The 19,025-nt window shown below is 42.9% G+C and overlaps 1 protein-coding gene across 1 annotated transcript in view; it reads right to left on the bottom strand.

The window, feature by feature from the left end:
• Positions 1-3,704: 3,704 nt before the first annotated feature.
• Positions 3,705-19,025, bottom strand: part of LOC138199057 (cadherin-2-like) — a 108,873-nt gene continuing 93,552 nt past the window's right edge. The window contains exon 16 of the mRNA XM_069150966.1: positions 3,705-8,141. Coding sequence (XP_069007067.1) covers positions 7,935-8,141 — 207 coding nt within the window. The 3' untranslated portion in view covers positions 3,705-7,934. The remainder of the gene's footprint in view (positions 8,142-19,025) is intronic.

A 19,025-nucleotide genomic window follows, 5' to 3' on the forward strand; every position in this document is an offset into this window, starting at 1 on the left:
ACCTCTAAAGGTTCCAGTAGTGGAAATGCAGGTTTATGGTCTTCTCTCTCTGGTAGTTTGTGCTTTTTTTGCGCTCTCTGCGGGTATTTCTGGCTCTGGAGCTGCAGGTTTCTGATCTCAGCAGCTTAGTTTTTAGTGTTTGTTGTTGCTCAGTGCTCATCTTTTCTCCTCTCACCCCAGCTATTTGAAGCAACGCTATGAGTCTACTTCTAGCGAAGGTTTCTTCCTGTTGAAACCGAGTTTTTCCTCCCTCAGTGGAATTATTTGGTGACTTTTTATAATACTGTAAGAATTCGGCAATGCTATGTAAATTTTCCTGAGATGACATATGTTATGATTTTGGACTATATAGATGAAACTGAACTGAATTAAAATATTCTGTTTCATTGGATGTATGTTTTTAAATTTAATCATCTGTTTCTTCTTTGTATTTGTTCCACATCAGGTTACAGATGAATATTTATATTCTGAAACAGTGTATAATTTATGGTAAATTCCCAAACTATATTACCCATTCATTATTTAAGAAATTCAATCTGGTAAACGATGAATGAGTGGATGACACTGACGTTTGTAGTGTCAACCTTTTGACTTAAGTTCTTTCTTTATTCTACAGCCCTCGTCTGTTCTATTCCTGCTCCACCGTCGGCCATATCAGTGTGACAGTGGGCCAGCATTAACAATATGAGGACCCTGCAACTGAAGCAGCGAAATGGAAAAGCAATTCAGGCATTTTAGTATTTACAACCGTTTTTTTCCTGCTGTGAAATGTCAAAATGTTCTCTGTGAAAAAGGTTGAGTTCTTTCTTCCATCTTTTACAGTCCAGAATACCACTTGAAAAAGTGGCATGTACTTTAAAATACATTCTGTAAAATATTTGTCAAAAATAAGAGTGTGTGCGAGTGGTAAAAGCTTAGTATTGCAGTGAGGAAATGTGGGGGTTACTACGACAACGGTTGGCAGATCTGGGTTTGGGAGCTGGCAGAGGGAAGTGAGTGGGAAATGGAAGTAGTTGGCAGGAATACTGAAACATGCTGTCGACAAGTCGTACTTGTTCAAATTGTAAAAAAACAGAAACAGGTTGAACATTCAGAAGATCCTGATTCTGAACCAAATAGAACAGCATCAAGGAAGCAAAATGGAGCAGAGGAAGCAAAGGAGAGAGCAGAGCTGAGGAGATCAGAAAGAAAATGATCAGAATCAGCTTTAATGGGCGGGTACATTTACACATTTTGACTCTGTTTTTAACTTGCTCTCTCAACGTGCAAAAACAAAAACATACATAAACAGCTACTTTGATTTATTTCAAATATATTCCTCTGTTTTTTCAAATATGACTATAAACTGTTCAACCTAACTCCCTTATACTTCTCATTTCTCTCTTTTGCAGTGTGTTTCTATCAACACCTCCTAACATACAGTAGGTGCAACGTTTGAGATAGATAGATAGGTAGGTAGGTAGGTAGGTGGATAGGTGGATAGATAGATAGATAGATAGATACTTTATTAATCCCCCAAGGGGAATTTTTATTTGCTACAGCAGCATTATAGATAAAGCAATAAAACAACAGTAAACTATTAAATATAAAAATGCACAGTATATACAATAAATAGAATAAAATAGAATAATTAAATTAAAACTAACTAAACAATAGTGCAAAGATTTAAACAAACAAGAAAACAGACAACCAACGGTGTTATTGTTGTGTGATGGATTTTGCCAGAGAGGAGTTATTGTACAGTCTTATTGTAGTGGACAGAAATGATCTCCTGTATCAGGAATGATCTCCTGTATCTGGAACGATCTCCTGTATCTGGAATGATCTGTATCTGGAATGATCTCCTGTATCTGGAACGATCTCCTGGATCAGGAACGATCTCCTGGATCAGGAATGATCTCCTGTATCTGGAATGATCTCCTGGATCAGGAACAATCTCCTGTATCAGGAATGATCTCCTGTATCAGGAATGATCTCCTGTATCTGGAATGATCTCCTGTATCTGGAACCATCTCCTGTATCAGGAATGATCTCTTGGATCAGGAATGATCTCCTGTATCTGTCCTTGTGACAGCGGTGCTGGAGGAGTCTTTTGGAGAACATCCTCCTCTGTCCCTGCAGCAGGTGGTGGAGGGTGGTCTGGATTATCCAATATGGATAACAGTTTTTTCAGTGTCCTCCTCTCCACCACCTTTTCCAGACTGTCCAGTTTGCAGCCAATGATGGAGCCGGCCTTCTTAACCAGTTTGTTAAGTCTGTTGGTGTCTCCGGCTCCAATGCTGCCCCCCCCAGCAGACCACGCACTGTGGTCCGGGAAATGTGAGTGCAGCCATGTCTCAGTGAAACACATGATGCTACACTCCCGGTATTCTCTCTGGGTTTTTACCAGCGCGCCGAGCTCGTCCGTCTTGTTGGCCAACAACCTCACGCTCCCCATTAAAATCTCCGGTACCGATGGTTTATATTTCCTCCTCTTCACTTTCATCTTAGCTCCAGCTCTGCAACCCCGACATCTTCTCCGAAGTTCGATGGGGATTTCAGGCCTCGCTCCGGGCAGCAACAGTAGAGGTCTACTCAGCACGATCAGCTGATCACGAGAGTAAACAATGCCCCCGGTCCACTGTGCGTAGCTCTCCGTTACGAAGAGGGAAAAAAGTAGAAGAGCCACCAGAAAAGTGGAAAAGTTACGGTCCATTGTCTGACCGTCACTTAACACATGTGAAAGAAAGTAAAATAAAAAAGCAACTCCGAAGAGAGAAGAAAGAAAGAAAAATACTTAAAACACACTCAAGGGGGGGAGCTGCTGTAACAGGCCTCAGAGGATGTGAGCCATGAAGGCTGGGCTTTCCACTCAGATGAGACTCGCCTTAACCTTTTTATACGTTTAGAAATCCAGAAACATGCCAGTACCACTGCTTTACAGCAGCAGATTTGTGATGATGGACCGAGATACATGATGGACAACTGTCAAATTGTGTCCTTAAAGGATCTAAAAACATAGTTGTTGTTTTTTACTGTAAGTGATGGGATCCTACACTAACACACAATATTTAAACCTTAATTCCCAGTAACATGGCTATTGTGGTTCAACGGGTCACGCTGACTTAGCACTCTCCACCTCTGTTGTAGGAATTTGAAATAACAAGGCGTTTCACAAACCAGCCTACATCAGGGGAAAAGCACAAGCTCCCTGCAGCTTTCCAAAAAAAAAATCTGAATTTTATGTGAATAATTTTAAATGTTTGCATTAGTCTGAGTAAAAGTAAATTGAGAACTTGACTGCCTGGGTTGGCAACTTTCAGAGATCGTTACTGTTGTGTGTAGTGATGCACAGAAAGGGGAAGCAGTAACTTACGTGGGTAAGCTGCAAGTTACAGCGGGAATAACACCAGCGCCACTGAGCTGATCATAGCGGCGCTTTTAGCAGCTCAAAGGACTTTTAAAAGTAACGGACACCAAACACCACTCTAAATTAACATGATGTTTCTCTATGTCTGCTGGAAATAATTGGAAATAAGAAACTGTTTGTTTATTTCTTAATTAATGCTGTTTTAAAATTTCATTGATCTCTTTCACCTTTAAGTTTTCTTTCACTTCTAAGATAGAATCCAGCCTCCTAAGTGCTCGTGTGCTGCGTGTGATTGATGCTTAACTTGTTTACGAAAGAGCCAAAAAATACTGTTTTTCCATAATAAAAAGATAAAAACATGCAAAAACGTTTTAATTTGTAATCCAAATTACACATATACAAGGATCCAAGATATTAGCATGTCATTTTCAGAGACCACAGCCAAAAGAACAACAAGAGAAAAAAATACAATCTGTACACATTTCAGTTTACAGTGAGTAGCCAGTTGAGGAGTACCAGAGAACACTAAGGCAGATCATCAGCAGACAGAAGAAACATTGCCTTTTTGTATTTAATCCACCACAGCAGAGTATCAAGAAGTATCTTTGCTACAAAAACATGAAGTGATGACTCCCTTTGTTACCGATCAGCTGCATAAGTTACATTGTGATAAAAGCAAAACAAAAGAAACAGAAGGTATCTATTTAAGGTCTAGCATTACTGTACATTTCTTCTCACCAGCTTTGGAAAACCAAACAGGCAAAAATATGCAGCTCTTTTGTTCAGCTCTGGGTCCGACCAACATTTCTGTTTCATAACAACACTGTGAAAGGCAGGAAGAGTCATGTAGCCTCACTACTATGAAACACTGGTCCTGAGAATGGTGCTGGGAGTTTTAGATTCAAAAGACCTCCCTTTAGGAGCATGAAGGTACTCGGTGGACTTGATTTTAAAGTCCAACAAACTCAGATCATATTTCATCTGAACATTATTTTTGAAATATATGAAAAAAAAAAAAAAAAAAGATGAGAACTTTGACATTTACAGTGATCTTGTAATTATAGACTGTTTATAAAAGTGTTCGTAGCTTCCAGGTCTCTAAAATGGTCCCGATGCAGAAGTGTCTTAAACCGCAACACCAGCGAGTGCCACTAGAGGTCGGCTCCAAAAAGCCTCCGGCTCCATAGACTCCCATTCAACTTCTCTCATCAAATCCAAAGTGAATAAAATGTGTCCATCAGTTATCTCGGTGTTGTTAGCTAAAGTCACTCCTTCTTATTAGTTTTCTGGAGGTCCATCTGAAAATAATCCCTCATTCATTAGAAAAGAAGATTCAAAAAGACCTGTTTTTGGGGGCGTGTCTGTTTGATTGACAGGCCTGTGGTGCAGTCAGGTTACAGCTATCGGTGGGCGGGACGTAGTATCGTCAGGTTTCCAATCAGATCAGTCAGATCTACCGCTGGCTCCTCCCCCAGCTCGTCCAAATATGGTCACTTCCTGCTCCAAACTGCTCCGAACTGGCAAAGATGGTGACAGACAGAATCTGAACTGGAGGCTTCAAAATGGCCGTTCACAAACCGACGGATGACATTACTGCTGGTGGCCGCTTGCCGGTGTTGGGAAACTGTTGCATTATGGGTTGTTTATAGATTTTATGAGGCTAGGCAAGTTGATCTAAGCCATTACTGTTTAATTAACCCCTCGAGTCATTTAGGATGGCTCCTGTTTTGCAGCTGCAGAGGAAGAAATCATCCTGATGACTGAAAACAAGAAAGCCAACCGAGGACACGTTCATTAATCAGCCAGGAATTACCCACAGCCAGTGAACAGCCTGATGAGGAGATCATAAAGACGGCTGAACGCCAACTGTCAGAGAAAATCATCCTGACCATCTCAAAAGCTCGCAGCAGAGTGTGTGTTTAAACAAGCAACACACAAGGGATTGAAAAACATGGTCATCTTATAGTCTTCTATGAGGGATGGTACAGTCATAATAATGATGATGTCATGACCTCTGGAGGACATGTAGTGCTAAACAAAATGTTGTCGTCTGCTGGTGTGCAGTGTGCAATGCATGTTGCATCGTATACTGTACAGATAACTGCTGAAACAAACAGACTTCCTGTCTGGTTTCAATGATGAGTTGAATGCGGTGCAGCTGCTCTGTGATTTATTTTGTTCCAGTCATTCAGGGCTCATTTAGTTTGTGTGTTGTCATAGCAACCTAATCCGCAAAGATATGTTGTATTGATTTTATTTGCATGTAACAAAAACAGGTATAAGATGTTGGCATCTGGACTGGTGACAAAAGTCAGGATGAATAGTAAGAAATGTAGCTGTTGTGTCACATTTTGTGTAACTTCAAATGTTTTGTATGTTTATACTAAATATGAAAAGAAAAATGTCATTATCATTAGGTTTCCTATGTAATATCTATGTAAAACCCTGTGAAAATATTATTCTGGTTATGATATCATAATAAAGCATCATGGAAATGTTGAATCACATGCAGCTCATCCACTGCAATAAGCAGAAATGAGTTACAAAACCTTCTCTCCTGACAATTAAATGTGTTAGCCCTGACTGTTTCAAAGATGTATGAGCAGAAACAGACGTTTTCTTTCTATTTCACTTCTTTTCCTTCACAGCAGACCTGAATAACTCAGCCACTCTGTATTCTGTTCACAAGCTGCTCATCAAACATACATATTCATTTGTAAATAAAAAAGTCCATCACAGACGTGCCTGCTCTAACCACACTGGACCTGCCCTCTGTGTCATATTCATTAAATATTTAATTACTCTATTCATTTCCTTTTTAATGGGAATTTTAATCTGTTTGATTTGTCATCTCTCTGTCGCTGTGGAATGAAAAAAGCTTCAACTGTTTGTAGATGAAATCGTTTTCGTAGCCTTGATTCTTTCTTTCTTTAAACCGCACCAACACATAAGTGAAAATAACGTGTTATCAACATGTTTTTCAGCACTTTGTCATCTTGCATCCCTTTTTTTAATTGCCTTTTGCAAAGGCTCAGTTTGGACATTTTCTACTTGTAAAAACTTCACAAGTTCAGAAGCTTGAATTGATTTTGGCTCTAAATGTCCACGAGTATCAGAACGTTGAAAGTCAGACGACGCAGCTATTCTCTGTATATTTACTCAAAACTTCAACCTGAAGATTCGAGCATAGAGGAGATGAAAACCTCTGATGTCGGGCGATTTGTTAATTCAGACTGAGTCACACCATAATGAAAGGAGCTCAAACAAGAACCTTTTAACACAGATAATATCTCTCTGGTATGAGCATAGACTTTATATAAAAGCGTTCGTAGCTTCCAGATCTGAAAAATGAGGCCGATGCACAAGTGCCTTAAACTTGCAATACCACCGAGTGCCACTAGAGGTTGTTGGAAGAGTTGTCTCACTGTTGTTAGCTAAAGTCACTCCTTCTTATTAGTTTTCTGGAGGTCCATCTGAAAATAATCCCTCATTCATTAGAAAAGAAGATTCAAGAAGACCTGTTTTGGGGGGCGTGTCTGTTTGATTGACAGGCCTGTGGTGCAGTCAGGTTACAGCTATCGGTGGGCGGGACGTAGTATCGTCAGGTTTCCAATCAGTCAGATCTACCGCTGGCTCCTCCCCCAGCTCGTCCAAATATGGTCACTTCCTGCTCCAAACTGCTCCGAACTAGCAAGATGGTGACCGACAGACTCTGAACTGGAGGATTCATAACGCTCACAAACCAACAGTGACATCACTGTTCATTGTCGCTTCAGTATGACAGAGAGAGGTGATCCTTTACATGATACATGTAATGACAACAGTTGTGATGAAGCTTCTGTCCCTGCATGGACCACTATTACAGCAGTGGTTCATGAAAAGTCAAAATTTTACAGCCTAAATGTATATTTTCAACACTGCTGACCTATCTAACACCCAGAGCTGCACAGTAGAGCCACGTTTCTGCTGGTAGGATCATCCAAGGCATCTCAGAGTATGCGTTGTCCTTTTAGAGTATCCATCCAGTGTGTCTCTGTGGGAATGATTCACACAAACTCTCCCACACATACAAGTAATGAGGTGAAGTCCAAACACACACATGCACTCATTACCATGGCAAAGTGCTCCTCCGGCTGCTGCTGCCAATCACCGGGAGCTTTAAAGCAACATACAGAATCGAGACTGAACACAATCAAAAGAATGTACAAAAAGGCACATTTGACCCCAGTGCTGCTGTACTGTAAGATTCAAGTGTAAATGAGCGTCCGTGTCGTAGCTGTCGGAGCTCCCGGCTGTCACAGGAGACGACTGAGCGCATTGTTCTGGCTGCTCGTATTTGTTAGCGCACAGGCCAACGCTCACATCGTGTCCGTTAGCCTGAATACTAGCCAGGGCCAGGCTCTGCCAGGAGTCAGCATGGTCCCAAGTGTCGTCAACGGTCCTCAAGAGGCAGCGAGTTTCTTTACAAGCTGTCCCGTGGTAATACACAAGTTCATCCGTGTTATCTTTATACCCCACCCACCGACTGTGCCTTTGAGCCAGGGCGGGGAGGGTGGTCGCTGTCGTTAGCGGGGGGTCGCGGGTGCTAATCGTCCCCCCCGCCGTACAGGTCGGCCAGCTTGCGGAAGCGAGGCCCCCAGTCGCCGAGGTAGTCGTAGTCCTGGTCTCCACAGCTGGAGGACGAGTGCAGGGAGCTGAGGGAGCCGGCGGTGGAGCCGCTGCCCTCGTAGTCAAACACCAGCAGGGAGTCGTAGGGGGGGGCGGTGGGGTCGTTGTCTGCTGCCTTCAGGCCCTGAAAGGAAGATGGAGGAGACCGGAAGGTGAGTATTGACATGGAAATAACAAGGGATTGTTTTTTAGCTCCATGATGAAACTGAAATGACAACAGTTTTCCTTCTTTACCTTGTTTGACCAGAAAGAAAATGGAGGAGACAGAAGGGAAGCAAAGAGAAGACGTATTTCAACCAAGACTCTGCATCACATTCCTACATTCACCTTTTGAACCCTCGGCTGTTTTCAGGGTGACTTCACTACCTTCACTTTGAACCTCACATCTTGGTCATTGTTGGGGCGAACCATTACATTACATTTCATTTGTCTGACTCTTTTATCCAAAGTGACTTACAATAAGTTCATTTCAACCATGAGGGTTCAAACCAGAACAACAGGAATCAAGAAAATACAATTTCTTCCAGAAAGCCAAACTACAAAGTTCTATCAGTAAGTGTCATTTTAAGTGCTATTAAAGTTCTACTTTTCAAGATAAAGTTTGAAGAGGTGTGTTTTTAGTTTGCGGTGGAAGATGTTCAGAGTTTCTGCTGTCCTGATGTCGTTGGGGAGCTCATTCTACCATTTAGGAGCCAGGACAGAGGAGGAGGAGGAGTGGAGCAGTGTGAGTGAATCTAGGACGTTAAAGACCAGTCGAGCTGCTGCATTCTGGATGAGCTGCAGAGGTCAGATGGTACTAACAGGTAGACCTGCCAGGAGGGAGTTACAGTAGTCTAGATGTGAGAGGACCAGAGCCTGGACCTCCTTCTGAGTGAGAAGGGGACGTATTCTCCTGATGTTGTGCAGCATGTATCTACAGGAACCTGTTGTTGCAGTGATGTTGGCATTCATGCTGTATCTTTTTTATTTCATTGTACTCTATTAATCCCCGAGGGGAAATTTCTTTGCTACAACAGGGGGGCTCTCAGGGGGGAGCTGCTGCAACAGACTGCCACTAGCATGGCGCCAGGTAACCTGACCTGAGGTGCATGTTTTTGGATGATGGGAGGAAGCGGAGAGAACCCACGCAAGCACAGGGAGAACATGCAAACTCCGCACAGAAATGCCCAGGACCGGATTCGAACCCGGAACCTTTTTGCTGTGAGGCGACAATGCTAACCACTGCACCACCGTGCTGCCCCAATCTTGTCTTTTTCAGGACAGTCTGGGCAATCCACATCTTTCATCATTTAATTTGATAATACTAAGAGATATTTTTATAGTTTTATAGTTGTGTAGAAGAGATTGTGTAGAATCTGGAAATATGTGAACCATGTATGACTCCAAAATTTGAAAAAAAACATGTGCTCTGCTTGATGGTAAAATAAATGTCCTGAATGACTCCGGGGGGCCCAAACAGGGACTCGCACTCAGGACATACAGTGCATCCGAAAAGTATTCACAGCGCTTCACTTTTTACACATTTTGTTATGTTACAGCCTTATTCCAAAATGGATTAAATTCATTTTTTTCCTCAATATTCTACACACAATATCCCATAATGACAATGTGAAAATAGTTTGCTTAAAATTTTTGCTAATCTATTAAAAAATAAAGAACGAAAATATAACGCGTACATACAGCCTTTGCTCAATACTTTGTTGAAGCACCTTTGGCAGAAATTACAGCCTCAAGTCTTTTTGAGTATGATGCTATAAGCTTGGCACACCTATTTTTGGGCAGTTTCTCCCATTCTTCTTTGCAGGACCTCTGAAGCTCCATCAGGTTGGATGGAGAGCGTCGGTGCTCAGCCATCTTCAGATCTCTCCAGAGATGTTCAATCGGGTTCAAGTCTGGGCTCTGCCTGGGCCTCTCAAAGACATTCACAGAATTGTCCCGAAGCCATTGCTTTGTTATCTTGGCTGTGTGCTTTGGGTCATTGTCCTGTTGGAAGATGAACCTTCGCCCCAGTCTGAGGTCCAGAGCGCTCTGGAGAAGGTTTTCATCAAGGATGTCTCTGTACATTGCTGCATTCATCTTTCCCTCCATCCTGACTAGTCTCCCAGTTCCTGCTGATGAAAAACATCCCCACAGCATGATGCTGCCACCGCCATGCTTCACCGTAGAGATGGTATTGGCCAGGTGATGAGCGGTGCCTGGTTTCCTCCAAACATGACGCTTGGCATTCAGGCCAAAGAGTTCAATCTTTGTTTCATCAGACCAGAAAATTTAGTTTCTCATGGTCTTCAGGTGCCTTTTGGTAAACTCCAGGTGGGCTGTCATGTTCCTTTTACTGAGGAGTGTCTTCCGTCTGGCCACTCTACCATACAGGCCTGCTTGGTGGAGTGCTTCAGAGATGGTTGTCCTTCTGGAAGGTTCCCCTCTCTTCACAGAGCAACGTTGGCACTCTGTCAGTGACCATCGGGTTCTTGGTCACCTCCCTGACTAAGGCCCTTCTCCCCCGATCGCTCAGTTTGGCCGGGCGGCCGACTCTGGGAAGAGTCCTGGTGGTTCCAAACTTCTTCCATTTACGGATGATGGAAGCCACTGTGCTCATTGGGACCTTCAATGCTGCAGACATTTTTCTGTACCCTTCCCCAGATCTGAGCCTCCATACAATCCTGTCTGAGGTCTACAGACAATTCTTTGGACTTCATGGCTTGGTTTGTGCTCTGTCATGCACTGTCAACTGTGGGACCTTATATAGACGGTGTGTGTCTTTCCAAATCATGTCCAATCAACTGAATTTACCAGGTGGACTCCAATCAAGTTGTAGAAACATCTCCAGGATGATCAGTGGAAACAGGAAGCACCTGAGCTCAATTTTGAGTGTCATGGCAAAGGCTGTGAATACTTATGTACATGTGGTTTTTTTGTTTGTGATTTTTAATAGATTTGCAAAAATTTCAAAAAACATTATTTCACGTTGTCGTTATGGGGTATTGTGTGTAGAATTTTGAGGGAAAAAATGAATTTAATCCATTTTGGAATAAGGCTGTAATATAACAAAATGTGGAAAAAGTGAAGCGCTGTGAATACTTTCCGGATGCACTGTACGGCCCTGTGATATGTGCTGATAACTCAGCTGTAGTGTACGACCACAAATATGTTGTAATTATTCTTTTTTTCATACTAAGTGTTGGTGTTAGTGTTAGTCATCTGTGTCTTGGAAAACACTTTGTTGTACAGAGAAACGAGCGGTGTCATCAGAAAGCAGAGTGTAACGAAGACCTAAATTCAACTTTGATTATTTCCGCAACACTTCGTCACACAGATGAGGAACTGACATTTCTGGAAACCCGAAGTTGTACAGTTTCATAGGATATGGATTACATCTCTCTGTGATGAAGATTCACTGTGCTTTTCAGCTGAGAAGAAAAAAGAGTGAATTTCCATTCATCTAAGGGTAAGCGTGTTACTGTTGAACACACATCAGGTTCAGTGTGTTGTTCACTGCTACTTAACAAGCAGGAATTGATATTACTGATCTACCCATCAAACACAAAGGCTGTCGTATGGGATGGAAACTGAAAATGTAATAGTATTTCCTCAAAACCCTGTTTTGTCGGACCACTTCTTATTAACATCTGAAGTTACAATAATGGACTAAACAGCATGTGGGAATAAATCCCACCACAGTAGATGTCTGTCAGATGATGCCATGGCCAAGTTTAAGGAAGCAGTTACATGTTTATCCTCTTCGATGCCGTGTGTTAAAGCAGTGGAAGACATCTACGTTGATCTTAGTCCCACACAAGTGGATCATCTGGTAGAAAACACTGCAGTATCTCTGCTACAACTCTAGATGATGTCGCCCCTCTGAAGAAGAGAGTCATGAACCAGAGGAAGTTGTCTCCGTGGTACAACTCAGAACTACGCTCTGCTAGGCAGGCGACTAGAAAGATGGAAAGGAAATGGAGTTCCACTAATTTAGAAGAATTTCATCTGCCTGGAAGGATAGTCTAATATTATATAAGAAAGCTCTTGGTAAGGCCAGAACTTTATATTATTCATCATTAATAGAGGACAACAAGAACAACCCCAGGTTTCTTTTCATCACTGTAGCAGGCTGACAAAGAGTCCCAGTTCTGTTGAGCCCTCTATTCCTTCAGCTCTCAGCAGTAATGACTTCATTAACTTCTTTACTAATAAAATTCTTACTATCAGGGAGAGAATCGGGCCGACCCTACCTGACACCATCACTGATGTGTTGCTAAGCAACAGCAGCCCTGAAAGCAACTGGAGGAGCAGATGTAAACTTGGAACATTTCTCTCCTGTTGAGCTCTCTGAGTTAACTAGAATTATTTCTTCATCTGGATCCTCTAGCTGTCTGTTAGATCTCATCCCAACTAAACTTTTTAAGGAAGTCTTCCCTTAAATTAATACTTCCATATTAGATCAGATCAACTTATCTATTGTAACCAGCTATGTACCGCAAGCTTTTAAAGTGGCTGTAATTAAACCTCTACTTAAAAAGACGACTCTTTTAGGAAACTGCAGACCAATTTACAACCTGATGTTTATTTCTAAAATCCTTGAAAAAGTTGTTTCAAATCAACTTTGTGATCATTTACAAAGGAATGATCTGTTTGAAAATGTTCAGTCTTTAGAGTTCATCATAGCACAGAAACAGCTCTGGTGAAAGTTACTAACGACCTTTTATTAGCCTCAGATAATGGACTCGTCTCTGTAATTGTTCTTCTGGACCTCAGTGCTGCTTTTGATATGATCGATCATACGATCTTATTACAGAGATTAGAAGACGTTATGAGGATTAAAGGAACTGCATTAGACTGGTTCAAATCCTACTTATCAGATAGATTCCAGTTTGTCCATGTCAACAATGAGTCTTCCAGACAAACAAGAGTTAGTTATGGAGTTCCACAAGGCTCAGTGTTTGGCCCAATACTTTTTACTTTGTACATGCTTCCATTAGGAGATGTCATCAGGAAGCACTGCATCAACTTCCATTGTTATGCAGATGACACTCAGCTATATCTTTCTATAAAACCAGATGAAACTAATCAGTTAGTAAAACTTGAAGCCTGTCTAAAAGACATAAAGGCCTGGATGACCAAAAACATCCTGCTTCTAAATTCAGACAAAACAGAAGTTATTGTACTTGGTCCTAAACACCTCAGAAACTCTTTCTGTAATCACTTAGTTACTCTAGATGATGTTGTCTTGGCCTCCAGCAAAACTGTGAGGTACCTTGGAGTCATCTTTGATGAGGATTTGTCCTTTAGCCACCATATAAAGCAAATCTCCAGAACTGCCTTCTTTCATCTACGTAATATTAATAAAATCAGGAAAATCCTTCCTCAGCGTGACGCAGAAAAATTCATTCATGCGTTTGTTACTTCTAGACTAGATTATTGTAATTCCTTGTTGTTAGAATGTCCAAATTACTCATTAAAAATATGCAGCTGATCCAAAATGCTGCAGCAAGAGTACTGATGGGATTTAGCAAGAGAGATCATATTTCTCCAGTTTTATCTTCTCTTCACTGGCTTCGTTTGAAATCAAGAATATAATTTAAAATTCTCTTGATGACTTACACAGCTCTACATGACCAGGCTCCATCATATCTTAGAGATCTTATAGAACCATCTAATCCTAGCAGAGCACTTCTCTCTCAGTATGCTGGTCTACTTGTGGTTCCCAGAGTTTCCAGAAGTAGAATGTACAAAGTAAAAAGTATTGGGCCTAACACTGAGCCTTGTGGAACTCCATAACTAACTCTTGTTTGTCTGGATGACTCATTGTTGACATGGACAAACTGGAATCTATCTGATAAGTAGGATTTGAACCAGTCTAATGCAGTTCCTTTAATCCTCGTAACGTCTTCTAATCTCTGTAATAAGATCGTATGATCAATCGTATCAAAAGCAGCACTGATGTCCAGAAGAACAAGTACAGAGACGAGTCCATTATCTGAGGCTAATAAAAGGTCGTTAGTAACTTTCACCAGAGCTGTTTCTGTGCTATGATGAACTCTGAAGACTGAAAATCTTCAAACAGATCATTCCTTTGTAAATGATCACAAAGTTGATATGAAACAACTTTTTTCAAGGATTTTACAAATAAACGTCAGGTTGTAAATTGGTCTGTAGTTTCCTAAAACAGCTGATCAAGAGTCGGCTTTTTAAGTAAAGGTTTAATTACAGCCACTTTAAAAGCCTGCGGTACATAGCTGGTTACAATAGATAAGTTGATCTGATCTAATATGGAAGTATTAATTTAAGGGAAGACTTCCTTAAAAAGTTTAGTTGGGATGAGATCTAACAGACAGCTAGAGGATCCAGATGAAGAAATAATTCTAGTTAACTCACAGAGCTCAACAGGAGAGAAATGTTCCAAGTTTACATCTGGTCCTACAGTTGCTTTCAGGGCTGCTGTTGCTTAGCAACACATCAGTGATGGTGTCAGGAAGGGTCGGCCCGATTCTCTCCCTGATAGTAAGAATTTTATTAGTAAAGAAGTTAATGAAGTCTTTACTGCTGAGAGCTGAAGGAATAGAGGGTTCAACAGAGCTGGGACTCTGTCAGCCTGCTACAGTGATGAAAAGAAATAACCTGTGTTGTAATTTGGTGCTATATAAATAAAATTGAATAAAATTGAATTGAATAGAATTGATGTGGGATGAAGAACATACATCATTCACACCACGCTCGTCACAGGTTAATCCTCGGCGCTCCGTACTCATCACTTTTAAACGGTGAAGATTTTGCGAAATCTTTGCTGAAAACAACCGTCAACTTTCAGTTCTTTAAAACGGACACTTCATGTTTGCAAGATAGATTTTCCACTCCAACACTGCAGAGTGTGTCTGTGACGGAGCAAAGCAGAGTTTATGGTTGAGAGAGCTTCAAGACTCTGACAGTATCTGGAAGAGGATTATGGTAATCCTATATTTCTATAGTAGCGGTACAGTAAGCCTGAGGGTATTATAGAAACCTATGTTCATGCTTTCAAACCACAGCAAAGCCTTGTGGTGACCTTTATCAGCCACTGAAGACTAGCTGGACGGAGCAGAGCTCACGTTCACAATGTCAACCATCACTCTTCACATCAACGGGCAGAAGGGGGTGTGTCTGTGTGTGTGTGTGTGTGTGTGTGTGTGTGTGTGTGTGTGTGTGTGTGTGTGTGTGTGTGTATGTGTGTGTGTGTATGTGTGTGTGTGTGTGTGTGCGTGTCGGGCTGTGTGTGAGTGTGTGGTTGTGTGTGTGTCTGTCTGTGTGTGTGTGTGTGTGTGTGTGTGTGTGTGGTTGTGTGTGTGTGTGTGTGTGTGTGTGTGTGGTTGTGTGTGTTTCTGAGGATAGTGTGTGTGTGTGTGTGTGTGTGTGTGTGTGTGTGTGTGTGTTTCTGAGGATAGTGTGTGTGTGTGTGTGTGTGTGTGTGTGTGTGTGTGTGTGTGTGTGTGTGTGGACAGTCGTGGATCTTTGGGAGAAGGAGGATTATGGAGGGCTGGAGGAGAGAGGAGGATTTGGGTCAGGTTGGACAGATGCTACCTCTATCTCTAGGAGGACATTCAGCAGATTACCCAGAGTGCTCTAAACTTATCACCGGCCCCTCCCACATACACATACGTGTTTTAGGAACATACATAAATGCTATAAACCCCCCAACCCCCGCCCCACCCAAAATATAAGCAACATGTAGAATTAGTATGGACATAAATCTGCCCAGTGAGTCCGAGTGTTTGCTTCCCTCCTGCTTCACTCTGAGAGGCTCAAACGAAACACGTAAATTTAATAAGCTGTGAAAATGTTTTTGCGGACCCGTCTGTTGTCTGACCGAAGACACTGCTGTCAGTCTGGAGCTCCACGGGAGGAGAGCATTAACGCTGAGAGGAAGGCAGGATGAGGAGCATCGGCTTGTCATGTCTGCTGGATTAAGCTGTCTGGATCAGCTCGCCATGTCTGACAGCTCCTGCTCATTATTCAGAGCTGCGCCAGGCAGATGTCTTTATGCAGCCTGACCAAAAACACACACACACACACACACACACACACACACACACACACACACACACTGCATGGGCTGCGACGACATCAGTCGTCTGCTCTGAATGAAGCAGGACTTCAGTCTTTTTCTTCTGAGTTCTGTCACTCCATCTGAGGGAAGTTACAACCACACACACACACACCCACACTCACAGACACACACACGCACGCACGCACGCACGCACGCACGCACACACACACACACACACACACACATGTTCAACCTGCAGCATGTGTTGGGTCAGTACTCTACAATCCAACAGTCCAATCAGAGGTGACATCATGTGACCGACCAGCAGGGTTTCTACTCCGTCACCTCGGCGCCCTTCTGATGTCCTCAGTCTGCCGGTTTGATCCTGATTTCTGAGTCGGTCATGTTTTCTTGATTTCTGTTCTTCTGTCGCGGGTAAACATTGTTAAACAGTTCGTCATTTCCTACTTTGTGCAGCCTGCAGACAAAGTTAATACAACCTGCTGAGTTTTAGTCTTTAAAAACATGAATCCTCCTGTTTATTGTGGAACTACTTCACAGACTGTCTGTAGCAGGAGGAGAATACATTTCTTGTCCAAACTGAAAGACCATGGGGGGAAACGGTGACGTCGTGAAGTTTATTTTACAACCGGGAGTTTTATTTTATAACATGGGTGTTTTATTTTGACATTTTTCTGAAGTTTTATTTAGTTTTCTCTGACGGCCGATCTGCTCCGTTCAGGTTGCCGCGGTCTCTGACCTGCTGCTGACCTTCAGATGCACCGTAACCGGTGGGACATGAAGCGTCCACTTTAATGACGGAGATTCAGCCGTGTTGGAGACCGAACCGGTGGGAAACAGCCTTGATGGAGAGCAACAAAATAAACCCAGGGAAAGAAAAAGAAGCCAAAAAAACAAACGTAAAAGTAAAAGTCAGTTAGAAGGTTAACTTAAAGACACAAAGGAACTGAGTGACAAAACAAGAAGGACAACTGGTCAACTGGTCTGATGAACCAGACTGAAACCCTAAAGAACACTCTACCTCCTGGAGGGAGAACGGAACCGGCTGCGGTCCACAACCACCGTCAGGGATGGAACCGGGCCGCCACAACACAGATACGGTGTCAGATGACCGACTGGGTGTTGGATGTTCCTCCGGCGTCGAGGCTGTCCAGACTGATAAGTTGTCAAATCCAGGTTGTATCCAGTTTGATTTTTGAAAGTCTGACCAGCTAAAAAACCCATGAAATGAGATTTTTGCGATCTGGATTCAAACTATCTTTAAAGGTGGTTTGAATTGCGATTCCAATCGGATTTCTGCCAACGTGTCTCGGTCCGGCCGCTCCGCCGGCTCTGATCGGGTTCCTGGAGAGTCAGAATCTACGCTGATAGATCACAAAGTGTTGACTTTCGCGCTGTGGAGGACAACGACAACAACAGAAGCCAAATAAACTGTCCGCTGACACTTCTGTGCCGGCAGCAGTTAGGAAGCCAGCGTAGCTTCGTGTACGTCGTTACCATAGCAACCCATGCAGATAAGTTGGTGATGTCTGGACACACCATATAGTCAGTCTGAAAGATATGATTTGCCTGCAGTCTGAACACAGCCTGATACTCCCCTGACGAGCCATCCCATTCATGTGTGGACAATCAACCAGCTGAGAGGAGGAGGAGGAGGTACCTGGAGAGGAAGAGCGTACACACACACACACACACACACACACACATGCACAGACTACTGGCCGTAACAACCCGGAGTTCCCTTGAAGTGAGAACATCCTGATAATTCTCTCCATTCACTGCATCAGAAGGAGGAGGGAGGAGGGAGAACGGAGGGAGGAGAAGGAGAGAAGAGGGAGGAGGAGGAGGAGGGAGGAGGAGGAAAAAGGGAGGAGAAGGAGGGAGGAGGGAGAAGGAGGAGGAGGAGAGAGGAGGAGGAAGGATGAGGAGGAGGGAAGAGGGAGGAGGAGGAGGAGGGAGGAGGGATGAGGAGGAGGGAAGAAGAAGGAGGAGGAGGAGTAGGGAGGAGGGAGAAGGAGGAGGAGGGAGGAGGAGTAGGGAGGAGGAAGGATGTAAACAGTCCTGTTAGTTTGTAAACAGTCCTGTTAGCATGTAAACAGTCCTGTAGCATGTAAACAGTCCTGTTAGTGTGTAAACAGACCTGTTAGCGTGTAAACAGTCCTGTTAGCGTGTAAACAGTTCTGTTAGCGTGTAAACAGTCCTGTAGCATGTAAACATTCCTGTAGCATGTAAACAGTCCTGTTAGTGTGTAAACAGTCCTGTTAGCGTGTAAACAGTCCTGTAGCGTGTAAACAGACCTGTTAGTAGGTAAACAGTCCTGTAGCGTGTAAACAGTCCTGTAGCATGTAAACAGTCCTGTCAGTAGGTAAACAGTCCTGTAGCGTGTAAACAGTCCTGTAGCGTGTAAACAGTCCTGTAGCGTGTAAACAGTCCTGTTAGTAGGTAAACAGTCCTGTAGCGTGTAAACAGTCCTGTTAGTGTGTAAACAGTCCTGTAGCGTGTAAACAGTCCTGTTAGTGTGTAAACAGTCCTGTAGCGTATAAACAGTCCTGTAGCATGTAAACAGTCCTGTAGCGTGTAAACAGTCCTGTAGCGTGTAAACAGTCCTGTTAGCGTGTAAACAGTCCTGTAGCGTGTAAACAGTCCTGTCAGTAGGTAAACAGTCCTGTAGCGTGTAAACAGTCCTGTAGCGTGTAAACAGTCCTGTAGCGTGTAAACAGTCCTGTTAGTGTGTAAACAGTCCTGTAGCGTATAAACAGTCCTGTAGCATGTAAACAGTCCTGTAGCGTGTAAACAGTCCTGTAGCGTGTAAACAGTCCTGTCAGTAGGTAAACAGTCCTGTAGCGTGTAAACAGTCCTGTAGCGTGTAAACAGTCCTGTAGCGTGTAAACAGTCCTGTTAGTAGGTAAACAGTCCTGTAGCGTGTAAACAGTCCTGTTAGTGTGTAAACAGTCCTGTAGCGTGTAAACA

The sequence above is a fragment of the Embiotoca jacksoni genome, unplaced genomic scaffold, assembly GCF_022577435.1.
Source record: "Embiotoca jacksoni isolate LCO1_2020_lvr unplaced genomic scaffold, fEmbJac1.0.p SCAF_16, whole genome shotgun sequence".
NCBI lineage: Eukaryota > Metazoa > Chordata > Actinopteri > Embiotocidae > Embiotoca > Embiotoca jacksoni.